This window comes from Apteryx mantelli, chromosome 7, assembly GCF_036417845.1.
Source record: "Apteryx mantelli isolate bAptMan1 chromosome 7, bAptMan1.hap1, whole genome shotgun sequence".
Lineage (NCBI taxonomy): Eukaryota > Metazoa > Chordata > Aves > Apterygiformes > Apterygidae > Apteryx > Apteryx mantelli.
The window spans coordinates 19677683-19702667 of NC_089984.1; the positions used below are offsets into that span (position 1 = coordinate 19677683).

At 43.7% G+C, this 24985-nt stretch overlaps 1 protein-coding gene and 1 long non-coding RNA gene across 2 annotated transcripts in view; one reads left to right on the forward strand and one right to left on the reverse strand.

The window, feature by feature from the left end:
- LOC136992459 (uncharacterized) overlaps positions 1 to 2400 on the reverse strand; it is a 115640-nt gene extending 113240 nt beyond the window's left edge. The window contains exon 1 of the long non-coding RNA XR_010884714.1: positions 2313 to 2400. This is a non-coding gene — a long non-coding RNA (uncharacterized lncRNA). The remainder of the gene's footprint in view (positions 1 to 2312) is intronic.
- Positions 2401 to 2903: 503 nt separating this feature from the next.
- On the forward strand, positions 2904 to 10169 carry COMTD1 (catechol-O-methyltransferase domain containing 1). Its single transcript, XM_067299881.1, has 7 exons — positions 2904 to 3033; positions 3994 to 4127; positions 5678 to 5783; positions 6704 to 6822; positions 7083 to 7137; positions 8897 to 9030; positions 9784 to 10169. The coding sequence occupies exons 1-7, from the start codon at positions 2952 to 2954 to the stop codon at positions 9934 to 9936; spliced, it is 783 nt and encodes a 260-aa protein (XP_067155982.1). The 5' UTR covers positions 2904 to 2951; the 3' UTR covers positions 9937 to 10169.
- The last annotated feature ends 14816 nt before the right edge of the window (positions 10170 to 24985 follow it).

The window sequence follows — 24985 nt, forward strand, 5'->3', positions numbered from 1 at the left end:
TGATTTTCCATCACAGGGTGAATATCATTCTCAAAAGAGTCATCTATATCCACCTTGGTCTAGTAAAAACATGTTAGCAGCAACTATGGTTTAGTATGCCTGTTGCCAGCAGGCTTTCAATCACAGTGTGGAAAACCCCTGGCTGAGCAGCCCACACAGATTTTACTCCTCTACGGAGCAGCAGTAAGAGAATCAAGATGTCATATTTTGCACTTTAACGACACCTCAGAGCAGACCACAGAACACCACGTACATCCTGGAAGGCACAGACTGCCAGAACACATGGCCAAGCTCAAGTAGCTGACACACAGAAAGGTCAAAAAAAAAAAAAAAAAAGATGGTAGTGGAAGGGAACAGCCTATTATGAAACCCACCGCAGCTTATTTAGCATTTTACACGGGTGCCTCAGTTACTATGTATTACTACTGAACTATCCAGAAAAAGCCAGGTTGAGCGATAGCTGCAAATGCCTGAAAGGTGGAGACCCGGAAGCGCGAGGACAGCCTTATCAGCAGGCTCATGTTTCTCCAGTTCCATTTCTAACACAAGTTTACACAGCTACATGACAGCAAGGTGGATGGTGGGCCACGTTCCCACATACAAGAGCACTCCTGGCGGGAAGGTTTTAGTGAAAAACTGGCAATCACAGACATCAGTTACACAGTGACTGAGAAGCCGTGGGATGCATTATTAGCATGAATGAAATGAGGATCCATGCATCCTGAGGTCAAACACGGGCTAGACAGTCTGAATCCTCTCTCTCCTATTCCTTATGCTTGACAGAAGAGATGACGTTCTGGCTCCAGTTTGAAGAAACTGCCAGCAACCCGCCCTTTCAGGACCAGAGTTCCAGTCATAAGGTGCTTTCGGGGGTAGCAAATATACTGAACACAACACAGGGAAAAATCCTGACCTCACGTGAAATCTGTGCAACTGGTCTGACTTTATGGATATAGGGAGCAGTGATGTTCGTATCCAAGTCCACTGCGTAACACAGTTTCTATCTCTAGCCAGCCCTCACCTACCCAGCACAAGAAATATGCAGCTATACACCAAAATCTTTTAGCGCTCAAGAAACCACAGCACACTGCAAGCATGAGTCTGAATTAAATTACTGGGCAACCAAAGTTTCTTGTTGTGTGATATATCACAGATCTGTGCAAAATGCAAACTATGATGGCTCAAAGAAGAGCAGATAGCTCCTTTGTTTTTAGTTGGAGAACGTTAACTCTTTTGCAGTTCTGACAGACTCAAAGAGTAACTGTTTTATCTTGAGTTATATATCTGTAAGTCACCTTCCTTTTCTAAAGGGAGCAATACATAGTCTAATATACTGACATGGCAGAACTCTTTTGTCATCGTCACCACAGGTAAACTATTATTGCATAAGTTCTCAGAGCCAGATTGCATAAGTCCAGGCGCAGATTTAACTTTAAGTCTGTTAGCAATTCTGTTTACATTGATTTCAGAAATCTGAAGCTCCCCATGAGCTGCAAGCGAGGCAGGTCACTGAGTTGTGAGCAGAGAGGCCAAAGCAATGTTCTTGTGCACAGGCATTCTCAAGAAGCATTGGGATTTACAGACCGTTTCTTGTAAATGGAAGCGTTTCCCGCAGTAAATCTCTCCCTCCTGCTGCAGTTATAGAGAATAATCACTAGATGGAGCTACAAAGCCACAAATCTAATTTATGGTCCCTAGAAGAATTTGTTGCCCTGAGAGTCTCCTACAGTTTTATTTGGCTCGAAACTGACATATTTCGGGTTCCTGATAACTCATCTTCTGAAAGACAGGATGAAATGCCTTCATTTACAAAAGCAAATGTACACAGAAAGTGATGAGATATTGAAGGAAAAAAAAAAAACAAGAAACCAACAACATTCACAGCCTTCAAAAATCAAAATACATTTTAAAAGTGAACTGAAAGACATTTTATCTGCCAAGACACAAGAACAGATTTCTTGCTTTCTTCCGCAAGCCAGAAAGCACAGCAGTCTCCTCTGGTGCTTGACATGATTAGCTGTTGCAAGAGAAACGCAAGAGCTCTGAGCTCAAGTCTTTGTAAATAAGCTCCAGCATATACTTGAAAAACACCAATAGGCAAACCCATTTCCCATAAATACAGCTTCTGCCTCAGCTGATATACTTATTCCTGTGCTTAAGACGTACTTACAGGGAATCTTTTTCTGCTGTGTTGACACCAGACAGTTTTGCTAGCATAGGGGCATTGTTGAAAAAGTTATCATCCCAACTTATTGACGCACGGTTTATCTGGTTTTATATAGATCAACTAAATGCCAACAGGGAAGTTTTACCTGCTTGCATCCTACATCCGTGGAGGCCAATTTGCAACCCGTTCCATGCCTGCGTGTTCCTGGTCTGTGTGCAAAGCTGCTAATTTCAGCACCTGTACAGTGACAAAATGATACATCTTAGCATCTTGCTAAGACAACTGCCAGGACTTCACAAAATGAAAACCCAATCCCAGACCCATCGCAGTGCCCAAAGGCGCTGCAGGGCCCTTTCAGCACATATCTGCGCGTTCTGCAGTGCAACAACGGCACAGACAGGCTTTCTAGCCGTATTTCTAAGAAAACAAGAAGACGCAATCGCTGCTGGTCTACCTATTTTCCTCAGTAAATTTGAGCCCAAATTCAACAGGCGAATATTGTTTCTCATGTAATTAAGTTGTGCAAAGACCAGCGACAGGCCAGGGCAGAGAAGAGGTCTCCAGCCCGGCGCTCCCCAGCAGGCCTCGCACAGGCACGCATCGCCCCTTGCGCACCCGCGAAACCCGCAGCGCCGCGGGGGCGGCCGGGCCCGGCATCGAGGCGCCGCCATCTCGCGGGCTTTTCGGCAAGGAGGCGGCGCGCGGCGAGGCCCCGCCCCCGCCCGCCCGCCCGCGCCGCAGCGCCGCTCTCGCCCGCCGCCCCCGGGCCGCTGCCGCCGCCGCCATGCCGCTCCTCAGCGTGTCCAAGGAGGTGGCCGTCGGGACGGCGATGCTGGGCGTCGCCTTCGCGACGGGGCTGCTAGCAGGTAAGCGCCGCGGGGCTGCGCCTTCCCCTGCCTCCCGCCCGCCGGGGCAGCGCCGCTCTCCGCAGCGCCCCGCCGCCGCGGGGCCGGGTCCCGGTCCCAGCGCTGCCGGCGGCGCGTTTGGGCGGCCCGGGGGGGCGCTGCCCGCGGCGCGGCTCTGCCCCGTCCCGTCCCGTCGCGTCCCGTCCCGTCCCCGCGCCGGCCGCTGCCCCCGGCCGCACCGCGACGCGCCGCAAAACGGCCTCGGGCAGCGGAGCCTCGCGGCGCCCTTGAGCTAAGAGCGCGCCCCGACGGCGAGGGTTATTTCTGCAAAGCTTTCGGCCCCTTTCGTAAAAGAACTGAGCATCGAAGCCCAGACCCGCTCCGTGTTGAAGCGGACAAGGTACAGCCCTTAAACCTCAGCTGTCAGCACCGGTCTCACGCCAAGCAAGCCCCCGACCCACGCGATTTTCCCCGCCAGCGGGCAGGGCCCCGAGTACACGTCCGTGGGCAGCCCTGGGGAGCGCAGCCCCCCTCCATCCACAGAACACAGCCCCCACGCTACAGGGACAGCGGGCGTCAATCCCGTCCGAGAAAGGCCGCTCGCTGAGACGAGAGCCTCGTCGTGCCTGCTTCTCTGCCTGCTCCTGCCCTTTGCGTGCCGATGCAGTTACTGCCGTGAGAGTAGGACAGCTTGCCACCTTCACATCAACCACTGCACACCACAAGTGCCCAGCCCTTTCCCTCTCAGCCTTTGCAGATCTGGGCTGGCAGTTTAGAGGTTTAAAAACAAACAAACAAACTAGTCCACTGAGCTGTCCAGCCGCTTGGCATTTTCATTTTTCACAGGATTTTTGCAGAGCAAGAGAACCTTTGACCTTTAGTAGTATTTGGCAGCTTTCTCTGTTTAAGCAGGATATAACTGACAATTGCAAAATCTCATCAGTGGAGCTTAAAGTTCTTATTACACATTATTTTTTGTAGGTAAAAGATACCCTTCTTTAGGTTTTGGGACACCCAAATCATCCAAGACTATTCTTGGAAAAAGCAGTCCTCTCTGGCAGTACATACTGGATCACTCTTTGCGGGAGCACCCAATTCTAAAGAAGCTGCGGCTGGTCAGTATTCCCCCCACACCCACCCACCTTTGGGTCTCTGTTCCATGCATTTACTCTTCCAATAGGCCCTTCTGGTATTGCCCAGGTCTAGCACACAACTGCTACCCTTCCTGTGATGTTCCTTCTTCTATATTATTTGTACTTGCCTGGATTTATAGGTGGTAGCCTTACATGAGTGCCAGTACAAAACTAATAAATCATCCAGGAAGGACTATAGGCAGCCCTGATTGCATAGCTGTGCTCCATACAGAGGCGACTAACAACATAATCCCTTAAGGTTTGTCTATTAGTTTTATAATCCAGAACCTTGAAGTAGAGACCAAAACCCAGCTTACTGGTGAAGATTTAGTCCACGTAGGTGGAAAGTTGGTTTAAATTCTCTTTGTTCCCCTACTCTTTGTGCTTTCTTGTATTTCTGATTCTTAGAGGCCACTGTATATACGTGTTTATACTTGCTGGTGATGGCTGGTCCAGAAGAAATCCTGGCCATATCCACTTTCCTTGGGTACACTTCCTACAACGGAATAGCAATGGAACATTGTCCAGTGTATTAAAATCGTAAGACACACACATGATAGTTTGTTTAGAAGTAGTAGTACCCAGATTCTTTGATGTTCTGGGCTACCCAATGAATATTTAATAGCATTGGCCTACATTTTGGACACATCTTATCCATGGCTTCCAGTCCCATGCATATGGGCTGCACTTGACTTATGACTTGTGTAGACAACTTCTGTTCATCTTAGCTGGCGCATAAGGAAACTGTAGCCTAGAGAGGTGATGTCTTCCAACAAGCACCAGTGTCAGAGCTCAGAACAGGATAGTTTTTGACTCAGGATGAAGTCCTATCAAATGGGACAAACTATTCCTGTATAAAAGGAATTAAATGTTGAAGTAATGCAGCTGGTGCAGCTATAATGGGCCCTAGTGGAAGAAAGGAAACAGGAATGGGGAATAGAGGACCATCCCATCCATCGAACTGCCACTGCACAGCCCTGCTTCTCCTGCTGCGTCCTCCTTAGTGACCCCTCATCCTGGTATAGCCACAGCTCCTCCAGCTCTGTCCTGTGTAGCCAGAACCACGTAGTCTGACCTTCTGCAATAGGCTTTAACCTAGCAGTTCATAAAGCTTTCCTATAGGTCTTGGGAGAACAAAGGCATAAAGGTTGTTTAAAAAAGTGTGTGTATATAATATAAATGCACACACACACACAATTTATATATACACAGGAATAAAGGACTTTCATCCTCAAGATTCCCCTGTGGCTTTCCATCAGTTACCTTCATTGCTGTCTGCCACAGCCATAGTAACTTTAGAGCATATTACTGCTTTGAATGCTTAGTAACTGCTTATTACTTTCCTCCCTTAATTACTGTTAAATTCAAAAAAATTCTCTCTCATGTATGGAACACAAAGCCATAGAATGAGAAAAGTAAGAGTACCTCTGTTCTCCCTGGATTTTTTTTTCCTCCCCTCTCCAGGATATCATTTTAGAAGCTTTGAGTTTTGTTTGTTGTTTATCTTGATGTTTTGATTTCCCCCTTTCTAGCTCACCACAGATCATCCCTGGAGTAAAATGATGGTGTCCTGTGACCAGGCTCAGCTTATGGCAAATTTGGTCAAACTTATCAAAGCCAAGAAAGTTATTGAAATAGGTAAGAGTATGCAACTTCATCCTCTCTGCAGTAGAATAAAGCTCCTGGCTGTGGTTCTCCAAATCCAGCCCTTCTTAAAATCAAATTTCCAAACATAGTAGAGCACTGCATCCCTGTCTCAAACATTTGGGCAAACTACAGTTTCAAAAGTTAGCAATCTGATTTGTACTTACTTGCCACTTTGTCTATCTGTGCATTCAGTAATACTGGCATCAGCAGGGATGTCTCATTTCTTCGGAGAGAATCTGAAAATTATCTGAAAATATGACCAACATATCACTTGGGTCTCCAGTGCCAGCCAGGAGTCACAGGGCAAGGTGCACTCTTAGTTTCCTACATCATTTTCATGCCAGAAGAAAATGGTTTGCTTCACAGGGCAAGGTGCACTCTTAGTTTCCTACATCATTTTCATGCCAGAAGAAAATGGTTTGCTGCACAGGCCCTACCTCCAATCCACTTTCCTTGGTGCTCCTATATTAGGAGGACCTCCAAAAGACAAATTCATGCTGAGCTGCCAAGCATGGGTTCCCACCTGTCTTTATCTTTGGCCTGACTGTTATGAAGCCTTAGGAAGCCCTACTGTTTTTTTTTCTTGGATAGATCCAGTCCCTTTGCTTGAGGATTTAGCTGCACATTTAAGTAAGGGTGTTCCTTGGAGATGGAGAACTAGACTATGTTCTGTGTGTGCAGATTTTTGGAAAAAGCTGACTTTAAACTTTGCAAAAAGGTTGATTTTAAAAATATATATATTAAAAAAACTCCCAATCCACAATATATTATTGGAAAATCTTTTGAGTTCATTAACAAATTGCCATCTTTGAGTCTTCTGGGATTCTTATTCCTGAGGGGAGCCTTGTAGTTCACTATTTATCAAATTTTCACAATATGCAAGTATTGATGGCTTCTATGATCTTGCCTAGGTGTTTTCACAGGATATAATACCTTAAATATGGCACTTGTCTTGCCGGATAATGGCAGAGTTATTGCCTGCGATATAAATGAGGAGTATGCCAAAATCGGAAAGCCACTGTGGAAAGAGGTAAGTAGCATTTCTACCATTATATGTTTGGGACAGCTTCAGCTGCATGTCCAGGGATTTTGATATCTCAGACTTGCTCATTCACCCACAAGCATTCCTATTATTCAAGTGGGTTGAGACATCTCATTTTGGAAAAACAGCTAAGTCCCCTCTGGAACCTAGAAATAACAGGAAAAACTATCTGAACACCAGTCACTGCCCAAATGCAACCCACTGTTACGTTATTCTGCTTTCGTCAGCTCTGTTCTTTTCTGTTCTAGGCAGGTGTAGAGCATAAAATTGACCTACGAATTAAGCCAGCAATTCAAACACTTGGTAAGTAACCAAAAAAAGGGTGTTTTTTTTTTTTTAAAGAAAAGAAACACAGAGATGAATATCATGCTGATTAAATCCAAGACCAAGTATATTAGTGGTTGAGGCCCCTTTCCTAACAAGGGGACAGCTTCTCTTATATAAAATGGTTAAGGGGGAAAAAAAAAAAAAAAAAAACAGAAGTTCACAACCTTTCTACATGTTAGTGGAGAGGAAGAAAATGCCTATCCTGTGTAGTGGGCTGTACTGGTCACTCACCTGTTCTGTCCATTGCCTTGTTTAATCTAAGAAGTACTGTTGTCAGCAGCTCCTACTTTCGGGAAAGCTGATTAAAATAGATTAATTTGGCAAAGCCCAATTTCTCTTATCCCATGTCCATTTTAAGTAAGCATTTATTTGTTTAGACAGTTTTCTAAAACAACTGAGGTGCAGCAAAAATACAGAAGCAGAGATAAAACTTTAGGGTATAAAAGCTGAATTTTATCCAGAGAAGTTTACATGTAGGACATGGCAAAATCGTGTAAGGCCTTTAGAAAGGCAATGACTTTTCTCAGTCAAGACAAGGGAAGGTGTGGGGCAAAGGGGATATAAATAAATCTGAGATTTAAAAAACTTATTAGGAATGAAGGAGGTAGAAGATGATTTGCAGCAAAGGTGATTTAGTTTGAGTATTTGGAAAAAATCTATTAGTTGTTAAGGTAGAAGAGGCTACCCATGAATGCCGGGAAATTATGCTCATCAGGTACTTGACTTGTTTAATCCAATCTTAAGACCTTTAGAGAGGTTATCTGGACCATCCTTGGCCCTCCATCCCTACCAGGGGTTGGACTAGGTGTTCTCCTGGGCTCCTTATCAGCCCAGTGCTTCTGTGATTCAGTACAAACCAAATGGTGGGAGAGTCTATCCAGCAGGGGTGCGGTATGAAAACCAGTGCACTTTGGAGGAGCATGGTTTATTCTCCTTGCTAGGATGGATGGTTCTACAGACCTATCTATCACCTTGTATTACTTCCAAATTCGTGTTTCCTTTCTAAAAGGAGAAAATATTAGCAGTCTGCCAGGCTGTGCTGTCCTTGAAGTCTGATGGACACCTTTGTCTAGGCAATTACTTCAGATAAAAAGATCCTCTGCTGACAAAGGATAAGGGCAGGTGGAAGGGGTGGTGAAGAATCTTAAGAAAGTAGTCCACTCCTTTGCAACTGACAGTTTTGAAGCCCTCTGTCAAGAAGTCCCTTTAAGAGGACTTTAATCTAAATTCCCCTTGCCTTGGCCCACAGACAAAATGCTTATAGCGATCTTTTGCTGTGCTAAAGATTCCTGGCAGGGTTTCTTCATGACCTATATCATCATACTTGATCATCAGCTAGACCTTAACATTTAGAACCTGTTCATAAGCGTGAGAAAAATCCTGATTCACTTAAAACAGTTCTTCCTACACCTCTCAAAAAAATAGATGAAGGAGCAGAAAGCATCCAGTTTCAAACTGCTTGACTTGTTTCTTAGTGCACCATTCAGCAGTCCCAGCTGTATCCTGCATGTTTAGAACTACTCCATGAACTTCTTTCAAGTAGACAGAACTAAGTAACTGTGCAAGTGTTTTATGGCATAGATCACACTCAGATTGTTTTCCATGGGATAAATTTTTCTAGTAATTAGCTGTAGAGGAATAGCCTGCCTGGTCAAGGCATCAAAAATATTTCATGAAACCTTTGACACAAATGGATGTCCTCCTCCTTTTACAACTCACTTTGTTGCCCGTCTAGATGAACTATTGGCTGGTGGAGAAGCAGAGACCTTTGACTTTGCTTTCATCGATGCCGATAAGGAGAACTGCAATGAGTACTATGAAAAATGTTTGCGCCTCATAAAGAAAGGGGGAATAATAGCTATTGATAATGTAAGTACTGCAGCTTTAGTGGTAGTAGCACAGGGAGTTACTGCTTTTTGCCTCTGGGAAAGCAGGGGGAACCGCCCTGGGATTTTAATAACTTAATTTCTGACCTCAGAACTCAGTTGCCAAATGCAATTTTTCATGTTACTCAAAGGAGACACTTAAAATTCAACATAAATTATTAAAAAGTAAACTATATGCAGTACTAATAAGCAAGAAGGGAAACCAAATATAAGCAAAAAAGGGCTAAATTTGTATTAAAACAAACAGCCTCTGATTACAGAAGCTTATCTTTTTTGCAATTCATTACAGCAAATGCTCTGTATTAGTCTGATTTTTCTTATAGTGCTTTTTCCATTGCATACAGTACATACACAAAATCTAATATGTGATCTGTTACAAATAACTACTAAGTTATTAACTGATAACTTGTTACTAGTAACAAAGAACAATGTTAAACTTCAGGCACTTTCAGGGTTATGGTGGCAGCTAAATAGGGGCTTTTAAGAACACCTAGATTTCTCATACTTTTTTTTTTTTTGGCTTTTAATCAGCAATAGAAGTACAAATATTAGCCAATTCTGTGGACTCCCATTCCCACTTGATGAGAGCTTCATGTCAGGGAACACTAGAAAGTGTGAGATACTTTACTCAGTATTAATTTTTGGCAGGGATGCAGGACCTTTTCCAAAACTTCTTTTGTGGTCTAAGGAACATATTGAAACAAATGAGGTTCATGACATTCCTTTTTTTTGATAGGTTCTTTGGGGTGGAAAGGTGCTAAAACCAAGAAAGGATGACTTGGCAACCCAGAGCATTCACCACCTCAATGAGAAGCTTCTCAGAGATGCACGAGTCAGTATCAGCATGATCCCAATGGGGGATGGAGTGACATTAGCATTCAAGTTGTAACTGCAGAAAGCCCAGCAGATGGGAAACAGCAAGCAGCATCAAATCATCAGGAAAAATAAAGGCAGAACACTGTCAAAAGTGATCATTTAACCTATGTCTCCACAGGATAACGTAGCCTGGGAAAGCAGACTTTAGAATCAGCAGGATCCCTAACAGCTTCTTTGAGAAGAAGAACCTATTTTGAGATTAGTATGGCTTCTTATTTTAGTTACAATAAAGGAAGGAAACTTGCATGAAGTTGTCCTTGTAAGACAGTGGTCAAAGAAAATCTCCCTCTGTAGAATGACTGAGCAGAGTTCCAAGTGAGTCAATATAACAAGAGACATTTACTGTCCTAAAAGACGCTGTTAAGTCAGAGAACACAAGAGGAAGGTGAGATGGGAGTAGAAATATGGACATATTAAGTGATATCCACAGGATCCTGGAGAGAATCAATATCACTGCTAGAAACAGTCTTCACTAATCCCAGTCCAACACCTTAACCACCAGGGCATTCTCCCCCTAGGTTTCCACTGCCTTGAAGGAAAGTTAGCTACATCTTCCACTACTGAGGAAGAAGTCTTGAATTTGAACAGGAAAAAAATATCTGTATAGCAGCCAGATAAAGCGCTAATTAAGCTGGGAGGAAAAGAAGGCAGGGGGGAAGAAAGCAGATGTAACAACGCAGTGACACCTTTGCATCAGTGAAGAGAGAGAGGGTCACACTTTTCACAAAGCTAAGAATGAAAAGTAAGAAAGCTTTTATGCTACCAGGAGTTCAGGCTTGAGCTTGTTATAAAAAAAAAGAAAAATCTGTAGTTTGGTTGGCTCCTTGCTACTGCTGGGTTTTGGGGGTGGGGGTTGGGGGTTATTCTGCAGAAGACATAGCAAGATGATAAAAATTGGGGTGTGGGAAATGCATTGGTGATAATATTTTGAAGACTAGAGAGTTGGACAAACACTTTTCAAATTAGACTGAGTGACTGTGATTTGACTCAACGCGTGATGAGTCTCCAAAAAGCACAAAACTTGTAGTGCAGGCCCAGTGTGTAATAGCATGACTCTTTGGGCTGTTAGTACTTCCTTACATGCTAAGGATCCTTGCAGGTAATGCTTATCAAATTGTTCTGTGTGTTCCCATCTGTTGAGAACATCTGTCTCAACGTGATTGAAAGAGTGAGGGTGTCTTTTTTCCACTAGAACTCTGTGAGCATCCTGCATGCTTCTAGCAAAACAGGGCCAGTAAAATTCTCAGTCTTAGTCACTGAGATATTTCAGCTGTCTTGTCCCAGCCAAAAAAAAAGGGGGGGGGAGGCCCCCCTTTTGTATATGGCTGAAGGATACACATTCATTGGAAGAGTCCAAGCAAAACTATGTTTTGTTGAATGACTAATTTTGTATAATGAGACCAAATACAGTCCTTCTCTAGGAGACTATTATCTTGACATTGAGATATTTGCTAGGGATCATGAAAAACTTTAAAGTACCCATTTATTTTGGGAGGATAAAGACCAAGATAACAGAAGCTATAGTTTTATATAGAAGAAAGAAATTCATGGTATACATCCCTGGCATGCTTCAGGGCTTGGAGACCAAGCTTTCAGTAGTACCAAACAGCAGGTGATGCTAACTGTGCTCAGCAACCTTATACTTAGTAGTAAAATAATCAGTCCTACTGTCAAAAGAAGAGGTGAAGCTCACTAACTTTACCAGCTATAATAGGAAAAATCTGTTTTTAAATAGCATCATAAAGATTCCTAACCTTCTCAAACCAAAGATATTGAAAGTCACTGGGGACCTTTGAAGGTTACTGAAGCAAGAAGCCCCAAATATCTACCATCTGGAAAAAAAAAGAGTATCTATAAAAAGTGGTGTTAAAAGACAAGACTTCTAATACTGAGCACTCTTTAAAACCTTTTTGATCAAGAACTGGATCACTTTAACCTAAGTAACAGTGCAGGCAGATTTTTTGAAGTCAGAATGAGGAAGAACAAATTGGCAAGGAGTTTGGGAAACCACACCCTAACCCCCTCACCAAGCAGCAACTTGCCAGATGGTTATTAACAGAGGAGGTATTAAGTTTTCCTGCCGTTGAAAGGAGCTGCCCTGGGTTCCAAGGTGCTGGTAGCCTACGAGTCTGCTTCGTATAGTTTATCTACTTTGCTTATTAATAAGCTTGTTTTTTTATTGAAGAACTCTGGCAATTGCCATGAAGTTTGATAGAAAGCTGCAAGCCCAGAGAAAGGTGGTGGAAGGCTGCAGAAGGAAAGCAATGATTGTATGAGGATGCAGTACACTGGCTATTCAATTAATTATTGCAAGCACAGAGACTCCTTTCCGCAGAGAGCACATAACAGAATGATGCTTTTTCACACCCTTCTATATAGTCTTCTTAATTCATAGTTAACTTAAATTGCTGCTGCCGTCAGATACTCCTTTTCCATTCTTATGCCTTCTATGAGATTTTTGGCAGCCATTGATGGAGAAGCCATGGTTGAAAGAGCTCCCCTTGCCTAGGACCAATAAGGGAGACTTAAGGAGCAGGGGTGAGAAGCATATTCTGTTCAAGCTAGAGAAGGAGAATCTAGCTGATCACTTCTTTCCATGGTGAATACACTATTACAAATAGTATTACCAACTAATTTTCAGGGCTTTCTAATTCCAGCCCAAAACTCCTATTACCAAGAAAACCCAATTAAATGAGAAAAACCAGACTAGCATGTTACAACCAAAAGCTCCACTGGCTAATGGTTTGTAGTGTTGATACATTGGAAGGCTGTTCACAGTGTGTGTGTATTGAGGGAGGAGATCATCTTAGTTTTGTTGGCCTCCTGTAGGGAAGCCATGTCAGAGCTAAGAGAATCCTGCTCCTGCCATTTGCTTGAATAACGCACTGGAATGACTTGAGGCACTGGGGGACAAAGATTTCAAGTCTCATAAAATAATTGTTAGAACTGACAACATAGCTCTCATTTCTGAGGTTTTTAACTGAGTGGCTTGGGTTCTGACGAGGGGCAGGTCTTCAAGGCACAAGTCTTACCTGTCTCAAACATTCATGGGAGAATAATAAAGGAAGCGTTGTCTAGCGATTTCAGCGTGGGGTTATAAGGGAGGAAATCTTGATTCTATTTCTGTCACTTCCAGTTAAAACCCTGATTCAGCAAAGCATGTCAGGATGTGCTTAAGTGCTTTGCTGAACTGAGTACTGGCGGCTGTGAAGTAAAATCCATGCCTGGGAGAGAGCCAGGACAAGGTGCATGTGGCCCTTAAACAAGATCTTAAATAGGGCATAAAAGCTGTCCAGTTTCTTTTTTAGGATATGTTTTTACCCTTAGATCTTCAAACCTCTATGTGCTTCAATATTCTTATCTACATAAAATAAATAACACCTTACTGAAGTCTTAATGACTATAATAGCTTTCAGATGGAGTCACTAAAAGAATACAAGATCATTATACATTTGCATTCAAAGCTTCTGGCCATATTCTACTTTTATGATTTTGCTTTTCAAGTAGATAACAAAAATTTTAGGGTTACAAGCACAGTAGTGGACACTAACAGCTGGGACATGCTCTCAAATATTCCTGCTCTCAAAGACTCACGGGAAAGCCCTTTAGGAGAGATTAATAGGCTCTGTTTATTGCTGTTTTAATCATTTCTCAGAGACCGATTATGATAGCCATAAGAAATCTAAGCAAGGAACAAACACAGTGTTTTGACACTTCGTGTTAGATTGTATTTTCTCATGAAGATACAGATCCAGTGATTAATTCTGATGATGCTCTTTAGGCTATAACTAAATGGTTTTTTTATTAAAAAAAGAAAAGAGAAAGAGAGACTGCCAAATACTACAGGCCTCTCAGTATTTTGGTCATACAGGGTTGTGTGGCATGACTTTCCCCTTCTGCTTTTGAGAAAGCTCAGTTTTCCTAAATTAGCTGTTAGATCTTACAAATCATTATTAATGTTAATGACAATAATTATAGGGATGATTATCTGAAGCTTGATTGGTATTCCAAGTCTCAGATGACAGGAAACTTCCTCACTGAGCTTCCAAACCAAATTCAAATAGCTGCTAGGCTCTAACTCTACAGTTGCACAAATCCCCTTTGATTTTATTGAAGTTCTGAGTGCAGGCTCAGCCCCAGGAAACAATTGAAAAACACAAACACATTTCTACCTTCCTCCTGCCCAGTGAGCTCACCGCATAGACAGACAATGGGGAGAGAAAGGTGGTATCTGTTTTTACAGAAAAGATGGAACTAATGGACAAGAGAGCCCATGAAATAGATCCCCAAAATATATTTAAGTGCCTAACTTAAGTGGACAGATGTTCCAGTCCTAAAGGACTTAAACTGAACCTAGATCTTCTGAGCCCCATCAAAAGCGAGCTTTAGAGAGACTAAGATCATGTTTTTCTTTACATTCACAGACATGTACATGCATTTCACAGAGCCAGAGAGTGCAGGCAGCCAGGGTTTCATTGGCAACTTACTGAAAAGCAAACAGACGCACCTAATTTTATCTTTTTCATATAAAAACTCTCAAATAACAAACACTTTGTTTTAGTCAGATCAGTATGAAGGCAAATTGAGATTGGCTAAGCTTATTAGAGACCAGAAGTTCAGCAGCTAGTCGTCATTTCACCATTCTTGAACACTGCTTTGAGGAAGTCAAACAACAGCAACATACAAGTAACAGCAAATCAGAGAAAGGAAGAAAAAAAAAAAAAGGCCACATACATCATGTTGGTTTCTCATACATGAGACTGAGTTTGGTTACTGATAGATTACTCCAATAAGGAAAACAAGACAGGAGTTGAAGCTGTGATTTCAAACTTGATGAAGTTGTTCTCTACATCTACAGTAGAGGCTGATAATCAAGAGCAAGCTACAAGCTGCTAAGAAAGCACGCAATGGTCTAAGAGTAGCATTGTGCCAGTGGAAGATTGATCACAGACTCTGCAACTGTTTTGCTAGTCATTTCCAAGTTGCAAGAATCTTCTCAGTAAAGTTGATCCAAAAGTCAGTAAGCACCGTGAATGTTTTTGGAAGAAACAGAAAAATAGCAGATTAGCAAAATTCAAAACTAAATACAAACAACTTCATAGTTCATGACTTCATAAACTCAAAGTCCCCATAACCCATATTAGAGGCAGACGCTAGTTTTGCTTGCAGGGATCTCTCAAGCGCCTGTGGCTGCATCTGCATGCAGAAGGCTAGCATAGTGCCTCTGCCCTGGACTCTGCTCCATTTTAAATATGCAGAACATAGTGTGAGCATTTAATCAAACCTGTCTCCGTCCTGATCACGTAATTACCATTAGAAAGAATAGCAATGTGTCCCTAAACTATAGATTGATGAGCCATCTGTAAGCTGAAACAAAGACCAGAAGGAAGCTTAATTGAATCAAATATTTAGAATACATTACACTATCTTTCAGTTACTCAGAACCTGGCCTTCTCTTCAGGCTTCTGTCCTGTGCGTCTGGAATTCATCACCGCTAACTGCATGTAATCCTTCAGCCTTACTATAAAGTGACTGCTGATAATATATAATTATGGTTTAATTTAAGTGGTGAATCGGCTTTAGGGAATTTGTGGGGACAATGGGAATTTAGGCTTTGATTAGGTGGTAAAAGTGGACCACATGATAATGCAGCACCAGTCTTTGTCTCTCTCTAATGGCGAAATCATATAATGAAGCTTATGAGACTGCTCCTGACTCCCAGATAACACACCTCCCTGAGCTATTGCTCATACAGTAAAGGTTCATGTTTTTTTCGGGCTCCACCCAAAAAGGGGAGCTGACCTGGGGCACAACTATTGCCCAAAGACCCCCCATCCAGATGTTCATAGACCATTGGCACCATTTCCAGTTGCAAGGGTTCAGCTCAGAGAGGGCAACACAAGTGTCAAGCTTACAGTTGGTATTTGCTCAGAGGCAGATGGGGCTGAAAGATAATACACAAAAACATATTTCCCCCTCTCCCCCTCCCCCAGTGCTGTACCTCCCAGAAGCCACCATCAGAATGAAAGCACATAATAATAGGTGCTGGTTGGGTATCTCAGTACCTGCTCCAAAGATGTCACACTTAAACAACATGCCGTGATGTTTGGATGGATGATGGGGAGATGAACCAAAGGCTCTCACAGAGGCGACTTTGCATTACTACCAGGTAATTACATGAGCAGCCAGCACTCCCTCAGCAGTGACACCATGTCCCCACTGTGTGCTGGGCCTCTCCGATTTACCTCAAGGGAAGACAGCAAGATCTCTGTGTTATCTACAGCTTGGAAAACACTTGGGACATACCCAGGTACTCGGAAATCTGGAGCAGACCCCCCCACGCACACACACTTTCCAAGGCTCGACACTGGGGTTCCTGAATTCGAGCCACGTTTCTGCTGCATTTTTGACTCTGCAGCTTTCAGTCCCACTGAGATGTTCAGTGAACCAAGTGTGGAACAGGGGTCTGTGGTGTTGCTGCAGCCTAAAAGGAGGGCCGTGTTTTTGGGTGCAGCATTTAGAGGCCTTTGTTTGAACCTCAGGCACTGCTGTCTTCATGATCAGCAGCAGGCAGGATACAACCTCTATGGCATAAGGAAGGGAACAGCCTCACCCTCATCAAGGTCAACCCTCAGCTAACTGAGAGAAATCTCATGGTCAAAATTTACTGAAACTGAAGATGCGTCCTCCATCCCACACACCATCCTCGTACTACAGCAAGGACACGGCCGCCCTGAGCAGCTCTGTTCCCTGCTCCAAACAGCCGATAAGCGAACACATTCAGAAAAGCAAAGAGCTCTCCACACCTGGGAACTCTGGACCTGTCTCAAGGTGGTTTGCGTCACAGTTCGTTTTACTACTAACTTAATTTTCATGGCAGCAGCTACGGTATCATGTGCTTCCCAGAATGAACCAGCTGAAAGACATAAATACAACCAGAAAGGTCTTTTGGGGAGGGATTTCTGACCAGATCCTAAGCAAGAGCTTTTGGTCAGGGAATGACTAAGCTGTTTCTTTCTTCTTTTCATGCCTAGAAGCGGCAAATAAGTGAGCATTTCCTGCCTCTTTGAACACTGAAGTTTCTTCAGAGCAACCTAGGATAAAGGGCAGTTTCTGTTTCCCCTCCCGTTGGTTTGCCGCTCTCCAGTCTGCCAAGTCCTACCCCGGAGGCAGCCACTGCCACTGCCTGTTCAGTCTCTTGCGATTTGCATTGGGCTGAAAGGCTCTAAATACATATAAAACATTACCTCTGCATAATTCTAATCACACACAAATTGGTCTCATGTATTTGCAGCTACTCATGGTTTCTAAGTCACCTGTTTTATAATAATAATTTTAAAGGCAGTGTTTTGAGAAAGGAAATGAACAAACATAAAACCTGTAAAAGAGGGAAATTAATGTGGGATTTCAGACAAGTTATTTATCTTCCTTTTTGCCTCTGTGCAATACTGTAGGGATAAGCACATAACTAGCTGCTTTAATATTTATTCCTATTATAGGAAAAGTAAACATTGCTGATAAGTCACTGCTTTCCAGGATTAGATTTCATATTTTAGAGACTGCTTTAAATTAATGCAGAAGCAAACATTATCTTTTCTTCTTATTCATATATTTCCCTAATGAGTTGCAAGCAAATTGTGCCTACTTATATTTTATGATTTTAAATAATTAAAACATTTTATGGAGGCAACTAAAATTCTCCCCAGAGTTAGGAGAAAGATTATTGATTGAACAGATCTCAAGCTACAAGGAAAAAATTATTATTTAGTTTAAAGGCTCATAATTTTATTTCTATTCACCTACTGAAAAAACAAGATTCTGTGCTTTTTTTACAGCAGCCTTTTGAATTATGCTGGGATAGCGGCTTGAGTTTTGTTGGTAAGCTGAAAGTAGTAACTCTTTGACATTGCAAAATTAGATTTGCAGAAGATAGTTAATGAGAGAGTGTTATTGCTGCTGTCACTAGTAAATGGAATGCCTAACGACTGCATAAACATATAATAACATGGTGTTCATTAACCAGAATAAAACCTAGCTGTTTATTCACAATGCTAAGAAAAAAACCCTGGACCAAGCTCTCTGCAATAGCTCCAAGCTTCTCCAGATGGACAGGGTCCAGAACTTACCGGCCTCTAGCACAGCCCCTAGAAACAGAAAGGGGCTCCAGCCAAGAGTATGAGAACAACCCAAACATTAACCCCCCCCACCCCAAAAAAAGAGAGAAGCGCATTTTAAATTAGGTGCTGGAAAATGGATGCTTGTAAATCTGAATGGAAACCAAGAACAGCAACATGATTCCCTGCTACCTCAATTGATAAAACCTAGGCCCATGCGTAAGGAGCTTCAGAGCTGTCCATGATGGAAGTTAGATCTTTTAAATGTTGTTATAAGGAAGCATATCTTTAAAAAACAAAAAAAACCCCAAAACACTAATGTATGCAAAATGTTATCCTTGGACTAGCTTAAAAAAAAGAGGAAAGAATCACAAAACTTAGGAGAATATATAAAAGATCCCCCTCAAAAGATTTTTTTTTTCCAGTCTTGTTCACCCTGCAGGTCCCAGCTTTTTCCCCTTCAACAGCTACACTTATACTGGCAGTACCTCACTACACTCAATGCTTACTTCATTTCTTTATAAGGTATACATTTTTGCACCTCAGGTTACTCCAAATCCAGCCCAAACCAAGCAGACATATTCCCTGGAAGAAATTATTCCAATATCAAGGAGGTGCAGAAGCTGAATCTCACATCACTTTTTTCTTGTCTAGACTTTAGAAACTTTTTATTTTTATTACCTCCTGGACATATTAAACAAATAAAGCTATCATAATATAGTCAATAATTATGGCAATTTCAAGCCATACCAGTAGGATAGGTGTGTTTAAAATTCACAGAAAAGGAATCAGAAGGTATTTTCACTGCAGGCTTGACCCTGTTCCTCTGGACAGCTGAGCTAGATTAACTTCCAGAGAGCCCCAGAGATGTTCCCGGTGCAGAGGAGCAGTAATTATCTACCAAAGCACAATTACAGAGTGATGCTCACTAGGTCAAACTCTTGACAGAATAGTTCACATACAAGAAGCTGTAGTTTCGCCATAGACGAGGAGAAACAACGTCTACCTTGACTCTTGGTCTTCCCATAGCTGTTGTGGACTTTCAGCACAGTCCTTTCCTGAGACACCCCAGAGAACAAGTCCCATCAATAGATGGCATTTCCCATCCTCAGACAGAGAGGACAAAACTGAGAGCCAGTAAGACATCCTGCTGAGTGCCTGGACCACAGTGCCAACCTCTGAGCTCCCTCGGCCCCCACCAAGGACTGCTGTGCAGGATCAGACCTATTCCAAAAGGCCAAATTACTGGGGGGGGGGGGGGGGGGGAGGGGGGAATACTGCCCAAGTCTTTTCTGTGTTGGGTTTAACCAAGAAACTGATCCAAGTCATCACTGAAGACAATTAAACTTGAAAGAGGCAAAAGCACAGACGCGTTTAATCAGCACTCTGGGATATGGGGCCCCCAAATTCCTTCCTGCATTGCAGAGAGGGCCGCCGGCGCCGCCGAGTCCCGCACACTCCCTTCTCTCATGCAGCTCTGGTTACTGTGATGGGGGCTACCAAGTTTTCTTTTCTTGATTTTCAACATAGTTGCTCGTGTGCTAGTTATTCAGTGATCCCCTTTAGCACAAGCTTAACTTCAACGTATATTTAAACTTCCAAACACGGACTATAGCACCCCCTTAGATGAAAAGCTCAGACCTGCAGCTAAGGTCTGTGACTGTTGAGCTTACAAAGCATTTAGTTACCTCCACAAACTGCGTTAAAGGCACATGATTAAGGCTGGAAAGCTTCAGCACTCAGGAGGTTACAGGAGACAAATTAAGGTTGCTTGTGCAAATATAATTAACCACCCCTATTACATATGTGATGTGCATTATAACACAGATTTTAATTTTCACCAGGTCAGGCATTCCTGCATTCTGCCCCTTATGTGCTCCTTCTCAACCTTATTACATCTCACCTTACTTCTTTTGCCTTCAGGCTAATAAACTGAGAGCCTATAAAGAGCAAAAGAGCAAGCTTTAAGCAGCTTGTGCCAGTACAGGCTTCCTAGGTCTCGGAAGGGCCAAGCAGCCTCATGCTGTGGTCACGTTTCTTCAGCAGAAAAGGTGGAGGAAATTAGGGAGCAAGACTCACCAGCAGAAGTTGTAACGGCCTTTTCCATGTTTACATACATTTTCTTGCCCTTTTTGTGCTTATCTCACTTTGTCTCCATAAAAGGAAATTGGACTGTAACAGCCACAGCAACTCCAAACCCTGCCAACTAACTCCTTTTACTTTTCCTCCAGGGGATCCAAAGACTATAAAGTAAAAGGGAGGAAGGAGAGAGGAGAGGTAAAAAGGGGTTTTCCTAGGCAATAGGAAAGTTTTCTTATGCATGGGGAAGGAAAATTATTGGAATTAAAGCCTTTTTTTTCCTGGAAAGTTTGCATTTCAGATGCTTCTCTTCTCTCTCTCCCTCCATCTCTCTCTCTTGCAGGCCGAGCTCTTGGTGCCCCAAACGCTGCCTCTCTAGTGCCCGGTCACTGCCGTACCGGGTGACAACAACCCCCAGCGCCTCAGGCCCAGGGAGCGCACCCAGGCGAGACACGGCCTCTCCCGCACACCCCCATCACAGGGGAGGACGCGTAAAGAGGGCGAGACAGGGTGGGGGCGAGGAGCCGCGCTGTGCCCCAGTCCCATCAAACTCGGCACGCGTCCTGCGGCGACGCCCCACGTGTTTAAGTCAAGCAGCCCCAGACAGAAACACGGCAGCAGTCACATTTCAGGTGGAAGAAAATGGATTAATGCAACGTACAAACCTCCCAACACAGCAGGCTCACGCTCCCCGCAGAGCGTTGCTCTCCACGCTCAGTAGCGGGTGACTCTCTGTCGAGTTTGGTGGGAACCCACAAGCAACCGTGCAGCCCCGCAGAGCTCACTGCCCCTCCACGCAGGGCATAGCGCGAGCTCGGGGAAGCCACGCCAAACGACTGCGGAGGAACCGCCCAGAGTGCTGCTCTGCAGCAGCTCCGTGCAAAAGGGAAGGGAAACGGTCGGGAGCAGGATTTTGAGCCACAACATTTAAGCAGCCCCCAGGAGGGAGAGGGCTTGAAGCAGAAGATGCATTTGTTAGGGTTGTGCTCACTCAGCAGATAAACCCACTGAGACGCTAAGATTTATTCACTCTCATGAATTCCCCCTACGATGAACACCGATAACGGTAAACCAGGTGAGCTTCAGTCTATCTAGATACAAAAGTGAGCTATAAGCAGTTTCAACAGCATGCTCAAGTGCCCCAAACATAGAGAGGGCCTTTGCTGCAAAGCATTAGGTTTCACCTGAAAGCCTACAAGTGTTGCACCAAAACTATATACTGTGCCAGATTTTCCATGGACCTTCAATAAAATAAGATAAAAATAAAAAATGTCCTCAAACATGGGGGACAGAGGTGTCAGCCTTCTGTTGCAAAGGCTGGAAGACCAGCCTACAACCAGGCTGTGTTACAGTGTCATGAGCAAGGGGTTAGGATTTGTAACTTACTCCTGAAACACCAGACATTGCCACCCGCCTTTTCACACTTGCCTGATGCTATCTTCTGCCAGCGAAGGCCCAGCAGTCTGCAGCCTCCCTCAAGCACTGGTCCGGTTGCTGTTTCAGTGGGGTCACTGCTCAGACCCAGTCCCCATAAATGTGGCTGCGTGAACTTCCTGGGGGGGAGGGCAACAAGTAGCCCACATACAATTAACACTATAGATAAAACCACACGGGTTTTTACCTGAGCTAAAGGACTCATACAAAGCAAGAACCACTATCGCTGAAAGAGCAAAGGTAGAAATGCCCCCACCTTGCTCCCAGAGCCACATGCGGCCAATCAGAGAAGTTAAATTAACACCAGGTGGCTTTCATGATCACTTGTAACCCACCAAACCTGCTCAGAATTTCATCTTGGCAACAAAGCAGTTCATCAAACCCTAAATTTAGCAACGACCACTTTACAAGAAATTGCAAAATCGAGAATTCATAGTCATGCTCAAAATGAGCGTGACCCTTGCCAGAACGGGCAGGTTCAGCCGCTGCCCTCAGGGCCACTGCGAGGCACTGAGCACCTGGGTGGGCATCCCCGCCGCCCCCGGCCCCGCTCGGCAGCCGCTACCGGCAGCCCTCCACCCGCCTGCCCACGCAAAGGACAGCCACCGCGGGGGCCGAAATGCCTGGGCAGGGACATAGTTACGTACATGGTGTGGGCAGAGAAATCAGGGGAAAAAGTTAATAACGGCTGAGGGGAGGCCGAGCAGCCGCACTGGCCGCGAGGTCACTGCGGGCACCAGAAACCCTCTGGCTTTCTGATTTTTCTGTTGTCCAGGAAAGATGGACTTTGTACGCTCCTGGAAGTCAGTAAAATTGCCCAGCCAGTGGTTGGCTGCCTACCCCATCCTTAACTGGTGTATGCTCCAAGACAGCTTTTGAGCAGTCCCTGGGTTTGAAGGGGACTGGTGTTGCAGTACAACCCTTCACTAGAGCGATGCCGCGTGCCCTCGCATAGCCCCGCTGGCTCCCCGGCTCTGGAAAACCCCGCGTGAAGCAACACTTCTGATCCTTTCCCTCCAATTTCTGAAAGCTGGCGCGCTCCATCTTCACGTTGTCAAGCTTTTCTCGGAAATCAAGGCTGAAACTTCTGTTTCGAAATTGAGGGAATCTTGAGCTATCTTGAGATTTCTGGGAAGTGCTGTAAAGGGTCAGGAGCACAGCAGCAGTCGAGAAGCTAAGCTGCTTTTTTAAGAGCTCCCTTTGGAGAGGAGCCAGGTTGCACCCAGGAATCCAGTTGCCTGCAGCTTGTTGCAAGGAGCAGGACTGCATGTTTTTCAGAATTTGATGTGTGCTACACCGTTCTCACAAGCACTGGGGTGGGTGACATCCGAGTGCAGCAATAGGCAGTTTTTTTCCCCCTCTAACTCTATTTCATTAGCTCAGAATCAGGCTTAGGTTTACTGAAAATGTTAGCATTTTCCTGTTGTTTTTTCAATCAGGGAGCTAATGAAAGGTACCTGAAAAATATCAAAGAAAAAAAGTTGTTTAAGATGTTATAACATTCCCCAGAGAGATCAAAAGAGAAAACAGAATGGCCACCAGATGGCATAATTGATCCATAAGCCAGGCTGGAAAACAGCACAAGTTTTGAAGCAAAGAGAAGAAAGAAGCAAGACAGCAAGGGCTGCTAAGCTCCCGCTTGCTCCATCCCCAGGCTGGCCTGGGCGAGGGCACCAGGACACCATGCACCAGCTCCTACCGCGAAACGTATCAGATTGGCACTGCCTGGCTGCTAAAAATAACAAGCGTATAAGCATAATAATGCTATTTAGCAGCTTCAGGGGGAAGATTTTGATCTCTTACCTCGGTGGAAAAAATACCCCTCTCCAAAATCCTCACTTGTGTAATATCCAGTCCCTAAACATGACACAGCAACTTATAATTTATTAAATGCAAAATTAAGTGTGTATTCTAATAAGGATACAGTTAAAGTGTGCTTTTAATGCCACCACCATGGAACAAATAAAACGCCCAGGGACAAAGTTCAGGAGTCGCTTATGAGCTGCTGCCTCTGCTCTAACTGCACCAGGATGGGTTTTAGAGCACTTGTAACTATGACTCATGCTTGCACACCCAAACCAGCTCTATGAAGCACACCAAATAAGATTAGTGAGATTTTATAACAACTATTTACTCTTTTAATGCTTATAGGCGCATAGGCTAAGCAAACACAGAAACATACTGAACTGCTAACAGTATGGAATTAAACAGACAGCAAAACACTCCTTTAGTGTAGGATCTTCCCCCACGGATCCAGGACAGAGAGCACCCCATGAAAGCATTCACAAACTTTTGGAAGATTTCTGACGTTTGTGGCACAGTTAACCTGCAGAAATTCTAACACAAATATTTCAGTTCTGTTGGTTTTGGCAGAAAATTCTAATTTAAAAATATATGCTGTAGTAAAGGTCAAATGTTTGGAGGTGAAACAAAGTCTGACTGCTTACTATGTTTAAAGCTCTGTCAGCACTTTTCCCAACACTGGTAGATAAATATGAGAATACATATAAATCTGGATACTCTAACCAAGCTCCACAATGCGTAACACCACACATTTTGTCTAACAGCATTTTTAGAAGTTTTAATTGGATATTATTCTTCTGAGATTGCTGTGCATGACATTTTTGCCTCTTTTTGCAAGGACATCAGTATCAAACTCACAGCTAAAGAGGAGGAAGTTGCATGCTAGGCTCAGAAAAAGTAAGGCTGTTCTTTTGTTCATTGCTTTCCATGTGACACAGCAGCATTACAGAAAGACTGACAACTACAAGGCAGGTCCAGGCGCTTAGTCATGAGAAGGGAAGCATAACTAAAATACATGCTAAGATAATAGATCTACTTTGTGTTTTTATTGTTATTCCAAATTAGGGACAAAAAACCTCCAGAATTTGTTGAAATAACTTGCAACAAATGCAGTTTTCCCTTTTTTTTTTTTTTTTGGATAGTTCACTCAAAACATTTGTACCTGTCATTAAGACATAGCTGTTACAGGTAAGACCCGGTATTTGTCATCCGTGATTGCTGACTTACCTTGCACAGAATTGCTTCTGTGTCTTCGCTGACAGAAGCTTATGATAAGGAAGCAAGGACCTTTGACATAAGCAGGGCTGAATCATTTGCCCCTGGGCTGTCTTGTATTTGTGCATTTCTACTTCCTATAAAAATGCAGTTACCTTAGACTCAAAGGCACCTTTGTGTGGGCTAGATTGACCATTGCTACTCTTAAGCTAAACACCAAAACACAACATTAGAGGGCAGTAAGCACATTCTGCTGCTGCCTGGCTTTATCCCAGCAATAGCCAAGGGAAAGTAATAAACCCGTGCCCCAACGTTTAGGCAGGAGGTTTCCATGCCCATTCTGAAATGGTTTCAAAAAAATTTCTCAGTTCCAAATGGCTGTAACGTACAAGAGCCAGATTGAAGAGTATACCGCAC